Below are 15,242 nucleotides of genomic sequence, written 5' to 3' on the forward strand. Positions count from 1 at the left end.
TGCACAGAATAAATTAGTGAAAAAAGTATTTTTGATCTGACCACCTCAAACATATTTAAATTAAAAAATCATAGTTCCAAGCAAATTTGCCAAATATATTTTATTCACTAACCAAGTTTTTTCGTTCTTCTGCACAATGACACTAGTTGTGCTCAAATCGGACCAAAATCAAAAGAGCATTTGAAGTGAACAGAGCAATGGTGGTTTCGGAAATGAAAATCATTAAAAAGTCTGGACTTTGCTACATTTAAACTCATGTTAAAAATAGTGTTCTTATCCAATGATCAAAAAATTTTGAATATGCATCATTCAATACATGAGAAATTTAGGAAAAATATAAAATATCAATATTTCAAAAATAAACTTTTAAGGTTTTGGCCAGCCTCCAGCCACTGTGCGGCGTCGTGTGTGAGTTGCGTTGGGATAAATAAATTTATTTTTCTACTTCTGTGTGCGTTGAGTGGATGATGAGTCTGAGAGTTCTTGGCACCACGGGTGGACCGAAAAATATCGTACTGCTATTTTTGCGTAAAAATTATCAGTGAATGGGATCTGATCGGTGGATGGGTCCTGTATGGTATTTCTCTTACATTGATGGAATTCTATTTATATATAAATAGTCACAAAAATGTCACTGAGTACATATCACCAACGTCCAAGAGGTGACTCCACCAAATGGACCCTAGATAAACACCGTTGCATAACGTCCGAAGGATTGTGCGTCAAAACGTTCGGGACTTTATGATACATCAGGCTGCGTCATAACATCCGAGAGCGGATGTGCGTCAAAATGGACCGGAATTAATGACGCATATTTATTTTCGGATGTTATGATCCACCCCTTGTGCGTCACAATGTCCCGGACGTTATGACGCACATTTGTTTTCGGATCTGATGTCGCAGTCGATTTCGTGAACTGTGTGGCGCACTTATAGTTTTGGACATTATGACGCATAAGAACTGCATCATAATGTCCCAATGCTGTATGACCTGAGACGTTATGACGCAGTATCGGTGCGTCAAAATATCCGAAACAATGTTTTCTTTCAGGATTAATGACATTAAATAGTAGGGGGAAGTCGGCTAGTACGGAGACTGTGGGTAAGGCGGACACTTTGCGTTTCTCACAAACTGCAAAATTAAATAAAAATGTATTGGTACGGTAACATTTCCAAAAGATTTCAACTGCTTCTGAAAGACACTGTAATAATCTGGAAATATCAGATATACGAACCAAACAATTTTTTCGAAAGCATGGTAATGGATATAATTTTTTGATAGTAGAAAATAACGATTAAAACCTGAAAATCGTTGATCTCGGGAAATATTTCTAAGCGAGCATGAGGTACTGGGTATTTAACACTTGATTGGCGTAAAATACAGAAACTTTACATAATCATTCTGAATATAGATACATTTTTTTAAATTTTTATAATGTTGGGTACGATGGACATAGTAGGGTAGAGAAAGATGGTCAAACGTTTTCGCCCATACAAAGCAGAATGCCGTTGAATTACATACCCTTGGGCTATTTTTTGTAATCGCTAGATTGTGACGTACTGACAAGAAACAAAATTTATTGATCGAGTAGTGTCTCACTCTGTCCTTATCCTATGTCCATCTTTACTAATGCTTCATGTTCATCTCACCCACACCAGGTGCCTATCTTTCCCACGTTTGATATGATGATTTTGGGCCTCTTTTTCATAAACATTTTAAACATATTTGGCCTGTGTTAAGCCAAAGAGGACCAATCGCCATTTGGAGGTACCTTCCTAAAAATCGCTATCGCAGAAAATGTAGCACTATAAACACCTACATCAATTTATTTCTGAGAACTCAAATAATAATCGAAAGCAAATAAGTACCCTTAAACTTTCTATGATTATGGTAAATAATCGAAAAATTATTTTTTTCATTAAAAATTCCAGGAAAAATTATGGCGCTCAGTTCGCTTTGGCTTAACGCAGGTCATTTCTGCTTAGAATTTAAATTGATGCAACATAATCTCAAATCTCAGTTTACTTACGATTTGCGAGCAATGCATCCATGGATGAGTCGAATGTGCTGTTTAACATTAAAGGGTGTCCGTCTTAGGCACCGTTCCTCTAAGAGAAAATATTTCTATATGTTCAGCGCAAAAATATCGATTAATTTAAGCACACGGAAACAAATCCGTTCATAAATTCATGAATAAAAGATCACGCTTTTGTGAACTGAACAATTTACGAAAAACGTGACAAAGTTCCTGACATTGCGAATAATAAACGTAGTATTCATGAAACTATTTGTGTTTCCAAAAAACTAGTTCCGAATATTTAGTTTTCCGCCTCGAATATTTGCATGGCGTATTTGAGAATACATAGCCACCAGTCATATGATGGAACTCTAAATGGAATCATGAACTAGTTCACGAATCCATGGATAATAGTTAATGATTTCATGAATAATTTGTCGAATGGTCAAGCGCGACTTTTGTTCTAGGAATCATGAACCAGCTCACGAATACATGAATAACATTTTATGATCTCGTGAACTATTTGACGATCACAAATGGTAAATAGCCACTATTATATTTGGTATCATGAACTAGTTCACGAACACATGAAAAAAAATTCATGATTTTGTTTACTATTTTACGAGCACGGATATTGGATTGTGAACAATATATTTGCAATCATGAACCAGTTTACGAATACATGAGCATTATTTGATGATTTTGTGAATTATTTTACGAGCACTAATGGTAAGTCGTGGCTATTATACTAGGATTCATGAACTAGTTCCATTATACATGAATATTTTATAATTTTGTGATTTATTTCACAGGCAAGCATGGTCGTGACTATTGTACTAAGAATCAGTGAACCAGTTCACGAGTTCATGAATAATATTTCATGATTTTGTGAACAATCACGAGCACATGCTGGATCATGACTAATATATTAGGAATCATGATTTAGTTCACGAGGTATGAATGAGTTTCGTGAAATAGTTCACGAGAAAATGTCCAGAAAATTTTGACTTTGTAAACTAATGTTCCTAAGTATATGAATAACATCATGAGTCAACTCTTGGTTTTATGATTAATGTTATGAACAAGTTCCCGTACAGAAAATCGATTTGGTAATGACAGGGCGGAAATCATGACTGAAGTTCACAGAACAAAAACCAATATTTTCGCTAATAAAAGCGTTATGCGGGCGTTGCTGAAGGGAAATTGAACCTAATTATAAAACACATGATTTTTTTATGGTCCTGTTTTCGTGACGTAACAACGTGATTGTTCCAGAATCCATGGCACTTTATTCACGATTTTGGGCACATTTTTTACCGGTAGTAATTTTAAAATTTGCCCAAGTATTGCGAATAGTTAAAAAAACATTTAATGGGTTGTGTATAAGACCCGACCATGGTAGCAATAAACAAGCAGTTGTTTTTACACGCGTGTGCACTAGTATTCACGAATAAGTTCAAAACTATCGACCCATTTAGGACTGAATAGTAAATAGTTTAGCTCGTGGAAATGGCTGAATTTTTAAAGTCATCGTGGTCGTGTACTGTACACAAATCATTATTTTTTTCACACACACTATTTACGATAATTCAAACAAACTTTAAACTCGCTATCCAAAAAAGATATCAACTTTTGCAATTGCATTCTTTTTGTGAGCTGTAGTACCCAACCAACAAAAGGCAATAAAAGTTTAGTGCTCCCAAATTGGAAAATTCGTTTCGCTGGTACAATCCGGTTCTCGGCAACCACTCCCTACGTTCTAGCATACAGATAATCCATCGACCAATTTGCACCATATGTCATCCAGAAACCATACTCGTCGAAAAAAATGCCGTTCTCAACGAACAGATTACGAAAAATGGCGAAAATGCACACGAGGCAATTAACAACTTTCCACATATGTATTTATTAAAACTTTTTCCCGGCGCCGCCGGATGTAGCATCACAAGTACCAGGTATTTCAGCGAAAAAATAAAGCAATCGTGGATGCCAGTTACCACGCTTTCGAAGGATGAAAATCGAATTTTGGTTTTCCACAACTATTTGCCTCTCAACACTTTGTTGTTCTGCCTTATGACTGAATTCGAGCAAGCTTTTGCAGCATCTCCGATCTACCAATACACCTACAAGCAATAGCAGAGACACCGGCTGATGGAATTCCCCCGAGTGCTTTTATGGACTGGAATCCCGGGTATAAGTTCCAATCCAGTTAATGCAGTTTAGCTGTGGCTTGTATTAAATTGCTATTTATTCAGTTGAGAGTGGAAATAAAACTGAACTCTGCATTCTTTGCCATGTGTATCCATTACAGAGTTGTAAAGTATAGGGGCGAGAAAAAAAACTCACAGCATCTTCTTTCGACTGCTCGGAACTCAGTATCCTCCGCAATCATAGATATGCTGCACTGTGCTTATTTCCGGTGATAGGAACAGTGCAGTGGGTGTAGAGCGATGGTCAATCCTGGTGCGATTGTATGGTAGGGAGGAAGTTGCGGTTTGGCCGTTTTTTCAGCATCGGTCGTTTTCTCTGTTTTGACACCGCTTTTCGTCGTTCATGGCCGGTGTATTTTATTTTCGGAAGGAAGTGAAAATCCCGCAATTTTACGTCACAGACCGCATGCTTCTGGTGGTGAAAACCAGATGCATAATACTAAACTGAGAACGATAAACTAGCGGGGTACTGTGGTAAGCATGTGACCGCTGCAGAGCAGATTCAATCTTTTCGGAGCTTACGAAGTCATCACGAGGCTAGGTAGTGTGTCGGAGCAGGTCAAAAGTTGAAAAAATAAACGGTGAAATGTTTATTGATTTTAAAAGTATCGGTGGTTTATTTGTCAATCAATCCGTCCATCCGTATCTAATGTTTGTAATTTGTAATTTATTTATCAGCAGAACGAAAACTTGTCAGTTACATAAACTTTGTATCAAGTCAAGGAAAAATGGACATTTTAATTATTACTTTTCAGAAAAGTTGGTGGGTCAGGGTGTAGACATATTGTTAAGTAGAAGATTCATTTAGTAGGCTCTATTGAGCGCCGCTTTGAAAGATGTCAGTGAATTTTGCTGCCTCACAGAAAGTGGTAACGAGTTCCAGGTGGACGCTCCATACACTAGGACACTTTTTCGCAGGCTGGTGGTGTGGTGTGGCATATTAAAAGATCTGGCTCGTTCGTTTCGTCCGATTGGGGCGTGATGCTTAATATAGTCCGGATGCAAACCGTGGTAGGCCCCATACATAAAGTGGCATATGCGTCGACGATAGTTTTCGAGAAGATCGCATCCCAGTATTGTGTGTCGCACCAATCGGGTTGTGTCACGCCGTCGTAGCCCGTATACAAACCTCACTGACGACTTGAAGCATCGGTGTAATTGTTCTTTTTGTGTAGCTGAGAGTCCAGGGTAAAAAACAATGTCTCCGTACGAGAAGAATGGCATCAGTACTGCTTGGGTGAGTTTTTTACGAGTTCGTACGGAAAGTACTCCTTGAAATCGTCGGAAAGTTCGAAGAGTGTTGTAGGTCTTTTTTGTGATTTCGTTGACTTGTGCACACCATTTTAAGTTGGAGTCCATGATGAGTCCGAGGTTTTTGACTTCTTTGGATAGTGCAATGGATTCACCACAGAACCAAATATTTTCCTGCGGCACTACCGTACCTTCCTTGCAGAATATTATAGCCTTTGTCTTTTTGGGGTTGGGAAAAAGTTGGTTTTCTATCGCCCAATTTTGGATTGCGTTGAGGTCGGCGTTGATCAGCTGAATAAGTCTGTTAACATCGTTTTTATGACCAGATACGTATATTTGGAGATCGTCTGCATAGAGATGATATTCGCATTTAACGACACTTGGTAGGCTGTTTATGTATAGCGAGAAAAGAAGCGCGCTTAGACACGAACCTTGCGGTGTTCCGTCTGTTAACATCCTAGCGGTCGAGGTGGTATTACCAAGGTCTACTCGCTGGCTCCGTTGGTCCAGGAACGATGATATCAGCTTACATGCGGAGTTTGAAAAACCGAATTCCCTCTTAAGCTTCGTTTTTAGTAAACCGTGTTTGACGCAATTGAAAGCTAAGGAAAAGTCGACGAGAACCAAAACTGTGCATCTACCATTATCAAAGTTGCTGACGATGTCATGGGTGACTTTTACTAGTGCTGTCGTTGTGCTGTGTGCTTTACGGTAACCAGATTGATGTTTGGCTAAAAGAGCAGGATTGGTTGTTTCGAGGTGTTCGGTTATTTGGGACAGGGCAATCTTCTCAAATACCTTGGACACAGCGGGGAGGACGCTGATGGGTCTGAAGTCGGTGGATGTAGCTGGGTTGGATGTTTTGGGTATAGGTGTTATTAAAGCTTCTTTCCAGAGGGAAGGAAAAGATTGAGCTTCGATGATAGCGTTGAACAGGTGCGTGAGTAATGGCAGGACAAACGGACAGAGCATTTTTATGAACGAGATCGGGATCTCATCGGTTCCAATGGCGTTGGTATCGATTTGGTAGATTTTCTTGCAGATCTCCTCGACGTTTGTGTTCCTAAACCGGAATCCTCCTTCAGTTTCATTCAGTGTTGATACGTTGGGCAGCGTTTCCAGGGACATGGAAGATTGGTGTTGAAGTGAAAGATGACCTTCAGCAAAGAACTGGTTTAGTTGTTCGGCGTCTAACTCCTCGGTGACATGGTTTGTTTTAGTGTTGTGTATTCCCTCTCTCTTCAGATTGCTCCACAATTGTTTAGCTGGCAGGTCACTGCTGAACTGTGAATCAGCGTAGCGCTTTTTCGCAGTATTGATCAAGTTGTTGGTTCTACTTTTTTTGGAGATATAGTTCTGCCATTGCGCATCTCCTCTGGCACGGTTCGGATTCCGGGCATAGAGTGAATAGGCGAGGTCTCGAATTGCAATCGCGTTCTGGATTTCGTTCGTTATCCACGGGGTTCGTTTGTCTCGTACATATATCGTTCTTTCAGGAGCATGTTGATCTAGCAGTGAGCGAAGTTCGTTGTGTAGTAGTTGCGTTTTGATGTCTATGTTCTCTTCTAGGTAGATGTCCTGGAGGTCTTTAGCTTGGTAGTCTGCTTGCAGCCGTAGGGGATCGATTCCACGGAGATTTCTTACTTGTATCCGTCGTGGTGGTGCTTCGGGTATACGTGAGTCGGCAATTAGATACACAGCTTCATGATCCGATATCGAATTTGCACTGAGAGTTTTGGATTTCTTGATAAACTGTGGGTGATCGGTTACCAGAAGATCGATCGTAGTAGAACTATGTTCGGTTATCCTAGTAGCTGACGTTGGCAATACAGTGAGATTGAATGATGTATGTATTCGTTGTAGCGCGAGCAGGTTTGCTGTGGGTTGATTCGCAGCGACGTTGATGTTGTAGTCGCCAACTAGGAAAATCCGGTCGAAATGATATTCCAGCAGATCCAGTAAGAGCTTTTCGTACTGCTGTGCGAAAGATGTGTTGCAGCTGGCTGGATTATATAAAACTACGATGCAGGTATTTAGTTCTCCGATTTTCGCTCGAATGGCTAAAAACTCTAGGCGTTGGTTGATGGGGATTGCAGGATCGAAGCAAGATTTCAGAATAGTTGCTGCTTTAATATTTTTACTAATGTAGATACCTACACCTCCACAGGTCTTAGTACCTCTACCTCGTCCAGACGAAAGCGAATGTTCAATGAAGTTATAGGCGGGGATGCGAACAGGTCCAATTGGGGAGCTCTGATTGAGTTTGGTTTCAGTGACTCCGAAAAAATGGTATTGGTTGCGGTCGAGCATTAATTTGACACCATCGATATGTCGTTCGAGACTACGAACGTTGAGGTGTCCGATTCGAAGGAGTTTTGGGTATGTCGTCATTATGAAATTTAGTGCAGAGAAAGTCGTCGTATAGGTAGTGCTTTTATGAAGATGATGCGTGCGAGGAATCTACGGATACATCGAAGAACACTGATGACTCGTTGCTGGTCGGGACTGTACCAGCAAGTTCTATTAGTTCGTTGATGTTGTTGATCGGTGTGTAATCTTGTTGACCATGAAGGAGAATGGAGACGGTATCGTTTCTTATGAACACGGACTTGACGACCTTCTTATGTTTAAGCCTGAGAGCAAGATTCCGCATACGAAAAATAGGAATTGATAGAACTTCATTCAGAGTGAATCGATAGTCCAGAGAAAGACCATTGTCAAGCATGGATAGCTTTGCATCTCTGTGCATCTTGTAATACGAACGGAGAACGGAATTTCTAGTTTCAGTGCTGTTCAGCACGATGATGATTGTTGGAGTAAGCGATCGATCAGACCATTTTGAAGCTTTAACAGGCAATCTGAAGCACCTGTCAACACATGATGTGAGCTGGGATATCTGGAGGAGTTCGAAGATTTTCGCTACGATGTCTTTAAGATTCTCATCGGATCGGTAAGGAATCTTGTTGACAGCTATTCTGACGCTGTTGATGGTTCGGGCGGTTATGTTGGCGAGTTTGGCTCCAGATTCGATTGCCTCAAGTTTTTGTTCGACGTTTGCGAGCAGTTTGTTTTGCGCAGATTGTTTTTCATATGCTTTATCCGTTTCTCGAACATAGTTTTGAAGACGTTCGAGCTGTTTCTTGCACCATGAACGAGAAACCTCAGCTTCTTCTCGGAATTTTAGCAGCTCTGCAGATAGCTCGTTGATTTGCTTTGTCAGAAGTTCGTGGGAAGTGTTGTCAGAGGGAGAAGTTGCATTTGGTTTGGGAATAAGATTGCCTTGTAGGCAACATTTCGGGCAAAAATACCAAAAGTTTTTAAGCTCTGGTACGATAAGTTTGTCTATTGACAGGCATGTTGTGTGGAACCAGTCTAAACAACTATCGCAGCATATCCAGCTGACTGTATCCGGTTTTGCTTGCTGCTTCTTCCCCTTTCTTTTCCTTGTAGGTGGACTTTCGTGACCACAGCTGCTACAGATATCTTCGTTGCTCATGTTGATATTAGCACTACCGTACGACGACCTTGACGATATTCGCTCTAACTAGTGTTGCATCATAAAGCAACAGGACAGGGCCATACCTTTCACGGGTAAGCAATACACCCGAGCAGGAAAAACTAATTCGTGTAAATTACTGGTAGCCCTGCTGACTGCCTCCGTAAGCGACGCCGCCCAAAAACCGACGTCTCTAATTGCAGATACAGGAGCCGCGCACTCTACCGGAAGCGTACTCGGAACTCGCACTAGAGTAGATTACTTTCGCGTAAAACAAAAGCGAACGTATCCGAAAAACACAGGCTTGAAAAAAGTCGGAGGAAAAAAAAATCACTATATTCAGCTACTGGCAGCTCTGTTAATCGCCTCCGTAAACGACGCCGACTGAAAATCGACGTTTCCGTCCAATAGCAGACACCGTGGCCGCGCACTCCACCGGACGCGCACTCGGAGCTCGCACTAGAGTAGATTATTTTACTTTCGCGCAGAATAAAAACGAGTTTATTCGAAAAAAACACTTGAATGCCGGAAGGAAAAAAAATCACAACTCGTCGTACGCAGTGTTGCCAAAATATTGTTAAAAGAACACAAATATTTTCCCCGAAAATTTAGGTCAAAGAAGTGTTAATTCAGTGGCAAATAATGTGTTGATTTAAAGAAAGAAGATTTTTAGTTTCAAAAATATGAATAAACGAATGATGCATAAAATATCAAAAATCGAAAATATAAACATTATATTGCATATTTCAAGAAAGTTTATAATAATGCTTTTAGGACGTGCGATAGATTGTTGAAATCGACGAGAGAAATCTTATGTAACTATCGAGTCAATTTTCAGTGTTTTCGATATTCCTCTGTGCCCCTTTCGATTGAAGCATTCTTTTTCATCCATTGGAATGATGGCGGATAAGATCATTCCAGCGCACAGAGGAGTAACTAGAACAAATTCCTGGCTAATAACCAAAATATTTTTATTTCGATTTTCTATTTCGTTATTTTTTTTACTTACCTAAACGCCTGTTGAATACCGTGGCAAAATTAGGAGTATGTCAAAAATTGTTAAAGATTTTTTGCTTGGATGCAAAGTGGTGATATTTTAAGGGTTTTTTTTGTCATTTTAATTATATATCCAGCAATATCGCTTTCTAGTGATGATGACTGTATTAAGTAAGACAATATTATTACAAACGTAGTAGAATACAGCCTTTTGTATAAATTAAGGCTAAAACCAACTTAAAATAGCCGTGTTGTTGTGCATTGCATCAACTTTAAAAAAAATAGTTTTTTAAACATTATATTCCAAATTTTAATGATAAAAAAGATGCATTATACGGCGAGATCCGGCAAAGTTGTTGAAGCAGTATTACATAAGCAGTATCTGAAAAACATTCGAACTCTTCCGATCTTGTCCGATCCACAGATTCCAAGCGATTTGAAAATGTTGAAAATTTTAGTAATTTGAGGTACACCGAAATGCTGTAGGGCCAAGTACTCTGTTTTTCAAAATGTATCTCTATGAAAATATGCACAGGCGTCCCTTTTCTTCTCCTTTTTTCACTTATCAACTGTTTTTGCAACTGGAAAACCAAATTTATTCACAAAGATAACCTCGAAATTACTAGTATTCGAAAGGATATAGAAAGATGACCTCTGCACTGGTAGGTGGATAGATGCCAAATTGTTCCAAAAACCAATTTTAGTCTATTTGTTGTTCATATTAAAGCATAATAAAAGCAGTAGCAGCAACAAATAATTTTGGCCAGGAATTGACCCCAGTTACTCCTCTGTGCAGCGATAGCAGACGGGATTCGCATGACCCATCTTTAGCACAACCTGGACAGGACATTCTAATCCCAACACAGTTTGCTACTAGCTAAAGTTACTGTGCCTGAAAGAAGCTTTGGCCACCTTCTTTCAGGCACAGTCGACGCCAATTCCTTGCAAACTTCGTACCTTGCATCGTATCGATCGCCTCCATCGCTAACATTTTCACGAGTGGCTTCGGTATTTCAAATCAAAAGTTCACTTGCCTACGAACTCAGTGACCCTGCTTCAGTTTGGGCCGCAGAATTAATTGCTAATCAGTATATCCTTAGAATCCTTGACACTTTAACCACACACCATTACTTTTTTGCTTCGGGTAGCCTCAGCTCCATTGAGGCTATACTACATGAAAACATTTCCCGTCTTTTCGAGGAACTGCCGGAAATTCTGAGAGTTTTATCTGATAAATCTTCTTAGTTTGCCTTTCTCATTGTTCCATCACGCATAATGAGAAGGCTGACATACATTAGCTAAGGTGGGTGCTGTGGAAGGCGATATTTATGAAAGTTCAACGAATTATTCAGTTTTTCCCGACTTATGTCAAATCGTAACAGGCTGAATGCACATCTCCGACGCATTTAGGGAAATCGGCATATTTAAACTAAACGTAATGTGCCTTGTCAAATAAACAGACAAATAATTCTGTCTACCTCTTCCGGTATCTCAGCTAGTACCGTTATCACGATGAACAGTAGTCGGAAACGCCAAAAACGTGAACTTAATTCACTAGAGACCAAGTAATCGAATACATTCACAGGGTGTCTTTGGAAGAATTGTTCGTGTGAAAAATTCCCCACAATATGATAAAAATAAAATTAGACATGGCTTACTATGATCGAACTAAAAAAAATAACTTTTGATACTGACGAGGTAGAAAATTGGTGTCTTCGACAAAGTTTTAGAAATGGTCTCAATTTTGTTGAAGTAATTAAACTTGTAGGACTAAAGGTTATCGATTTATAAATCGTTTTTATGGCAATTTCTTTAAATTCAGCTTTTTTACTTTGACTTCTTCCATTGTGACTTTTCGTGCAAATGATGTTTCAGACAAATTTAGCGAAATCAAACCCACATATTATTATTGAAGACTGTATGTAAAAATACCCATTCGCGTCAAAGTTATTGAAGATTGAAGATGTTAAATTTTTTAACACTAACTTCACCTGCGTATAAGAAAGAAATATGCAAAACAAAATGATCGAGCAGGTACTGTTTTCAATGTCCATCAGACTGTGTATAATAAAAGTAAGAAGGTTTTATCCGTGGCACTCTAGAGCCCTATGAATAGGGTGAGCTCACTTTTTCATGTTTTTTTTTACTTTTTCATATAAAAAACAACAACAAATTTTTTTTGTAAAATTTAGTGAATAATGGTGTTAAATTCATTATGACATATGTATTTAAGTATATATCGGTTTGCGATTTCCAATAATAATAAACACTTTACATGTTTGTTACTACGCTTAAAAAATAGGAAATATTCACGCATAAGTGAAAATAATATTTGTGGTTAAATATCAAACCAAGAATTACTAAAAACTTCGAAAAAAAATTAAAAAGAAATAGTTTTTTGCTGATTTTTGTAGGGAAAAAGTAAAAAACATGATAAAGTAAGCTTACAGTATTCTGAGGGTTCTAGAGTGTCGCGGATTAAACCTTCTTATCTTTATTGTGCATAGTCAAGACATTATAAAAAGTGCCTGCTCGTGCATTTTGGTTTGTACGTAGTTGAAGTTGGCGTAAAAAATATTAGAATCTTCAATAACATTGAAACGAATGAGTATTTTTACAATCAGTCTTCAAAAATATTATGTAGTTTTAATATCTCCACATTTGTCTGGAACATTGTTTGCATTTGTCTGGAACATTGAGCATGTAGTCACAATGGAAAAAGTTATATTGAAAAAATAAATTCAAGGGGGTTACCAGAGAAAACGCTTTCTAAATTGATAGCCATTAGTCCTACAAGTTCAAGTTCTTCAACATTTTTTAAATTGCGTTCATTTCTATAGCTTTGTCGAAGACACCAACTTTCTACCTTTGTCAGTATCAAAAGGTAATTTTTTTAATTCGAGCATAGGAAGCCATGCCTAATTTTAATTTTAATCATATTGTGAGGAATATTAATACGAACCATTCCTCCAAAGAGGGGTAAATATATTCGATGGCTTTGCCTCTAGTCAATTCAGTTTTCTCGATTTTTGCCTCCCTAAGCAGCTTAAGAGTCAGTAAGCAGCTCTACATCTTATTCCAGAGAGTTAGACCTAGGATGAGGCTTTCTGCTACACCCAATATGATCTCATTTGATTTCCTACCCCTGCTTGTATCGGAGACCAAATGTGACCATAAGTGACGTCTTGCAAGTCCTAATTCATGTTTGCCGATGAGAAATAAATTAAAACTTATCAAAACAGTATATGCATGGACGGTACAATACCTTACGTTAGTAGATAGAGGAATTTGCGTAGAACAGTATCATCGTTGTCGTATCCTCTTAATTTTGCTATTGTTAATCTCCTTCTGACCACTGACTACAAAGAAGCAGCATTGCTAACAATGTTTAAAAAAAATGAAAACGTTTTTAAAAAAAACTGGATGCTAAACAAAAACCAAATTTATTTTTGCAATGTTGAAGTCGACAATTCAATAACCAAATTTAAAGAAAACACGCAAGCACCTTTCATAAAACATTTGAACCGGTTGTGGGATATTGTTATTAAAATTGGACAAAAATTGGCTTCCTTGAGCTGACGGAAAGTCTGTACTAAAAGATTATCGGGTACACCAACACCGACGACATTGGCCCCCGAGACGCAATAGGTATCGCAGTCAATATTTCCCTGCAGTGATAAAGAATCTCTGCACTCAATAGCGAGTTTCAAGATCAGTAGTTTTAACTCAATCCATATCATCACACAAATCGTAGATTTAGAAGTAAATATTCAACAATTTGTGTATTATGCTGTGCATAATACAGGTAAATTACCTTTTCAAATGCGTCTTCGCCCAGTCTATCTTCGAAATTTTAATCAGAATGATTAATATTCGCTATAAGCAAAGCCACCTTGCTTCGGAAGCTTTCTGTTCGGGGAATACAGACAATGGAAAAGTGTTCCAATTCCCTTGCATCGCACGTATTCCGGAGGGGAATTTCTTGCGTTCCCGTCTCTCTGCTAATTTTATTATCCCTCAAGGCCGCAACAATCTTCTCCCGACTGCAGCAGCGTGTTTTCTGCTTGTGAGTAGGTTGGTAAGTGGGTGGCTTTTGGTAGGGAAGCTTAGTAAGATTTATATACTACATCACCGTGTTCGCAGTAGGGATACTCGGGCTAAAGATTTGTAAAACCATTAAGCGTAATTTTGAGCTATTAATTCAATCGTAAACCGAACGGAAATTGCGATGCTTAATCGATTATTTTCTCGGATTGTTGACTTTCGACTCATAAACACAGCCACCCCAACTTTCCCTACACCTACATGTCACGCTTATACACAAGGGATCGTGATGATCTAGTCTTGAGGCTTTCTACCTCCTCTTGACTTTCGGTGACCCCAATTTTCCGGAGGATGAAGGAAACATCTTGTAAGTGTTATCGTTGTTGTTACTTTCCCGTGCGACTTATTCGTGTCCATTCGGTGCGACAAAGTGAAAGCATTGTTGCTGGCGAGCCGTAGTAACCTGGTGGAATATGCACAAGGACTCAATATTATGAAAAAAAGAACAAGAAACCATTGCGGTAAGTAACAATTTCTTTGTCGGGATACACCGATGCTTTCTAGCACATATCTGTTAGAGTCATGGTGATGTACGCCAGGGTTACTATTCCGCAGTAGGGAAGGATTGAGCATGTGCGTGACATTGTTATTTTCTGTTGGCCTACTGATCTGTTAACAATTATGTTGTGTATATGTTCGAACCGTTGGAGATGCATGCAGTGAACTGAATCAATTGTTTATTCATGTTATTTTTTCATCCGATGTACGTAAATGAGGCATCATAAAAATCAACGCTAATTTCAAACGAAATAAAATCAACGCTAATTTCAAACGAAACGATTGAACATCAAACTCACATCTCAAAACCGCCAGAACTCACTCTCTCTCCGAAACAGTTAACAACCGCGACCAAAGAAGCCTTGAGGGATATGCTCATATAAAAATAGTCACCGCTGTTGGGAAGGGCACACGACCAAGACCTTTTCCTCAATACCTTGTCCCAGTTAGAAATTTTATCGTCCTTCCCATCGGCAGTTGATGCCAAACTGATTGTTGCCTTACGTGTTTTATCTAGGGGGTAGTGATCCTATTTACGACCGTATCGTAAATAGATTCATTTGCGATGTGTTAGCACCTTGGTAAGGAGATGGTATTAAACAAGAGGACTGGCAATCAAAATCTTGTAAATGAATCAATTTATATCGTATATCTTAACCTTATAGATAAA

The 15,242-nt window shown here is 38.8% G+C and overlaps 2 protein-coding genes across 2 annotated transcripts in view; both read right to left on the reverse strand.

Annotated features, from left to right (window-relative positions):
- The window catches only part of LOC131694092 (zwei Ig domain protein zig-8-like), a 683,919-nt gene that overhangs the window by 201,129 nt on the left and 467,548 nt on the right, over window positions 1-15,242 (reverse strand). The window lies entirely within an intron of this gene.
- LOC131694094 (uncharacterized) lies at window positions 5,005-7,560 on the reverse strand. Its single transcript, XM_058982473.1, has 2 exons — window positions 6,277-7,560; window positions 5,005-6,209 (listed from the first exon to the last, which is right to left on the reverse strand). The coding sequence occupies exon 2, from the start codon at window positions 5,932-5,934 to the stop codon at window positions 5,032-5,034; it is 903 nt and encodes a 300-aa protein (XP_058838456.1). The 5' UTR covers window positions 5,935-6,209; window positions 6,277-7,560; the 3' UTR covers window positions 5,005-5,031.

This window comes from Topomyia yanbarensis, chromosome 3 (genome assembly GCF_030247195.1).
Source record: "Topomyia yanbarensis strain Yona2022 chromosome 3, ASM3024719v1, whole genome shotgun sequence".
NCBI lineage: Eukaryota > Metazoa > Arthropoda > Insecta > Diptera > Culicidae > Topomyia > Topomyia yanbarensis.

Coding starts and splice junctions, on each gene's coding strand:
- LOC131694094 (XM_058982473.1), bottom strand. CDS start 5,934: ATGTTAACAGACGGAACACCGCAAGGTTCGTGTCTAAGCGCGCTTCTT.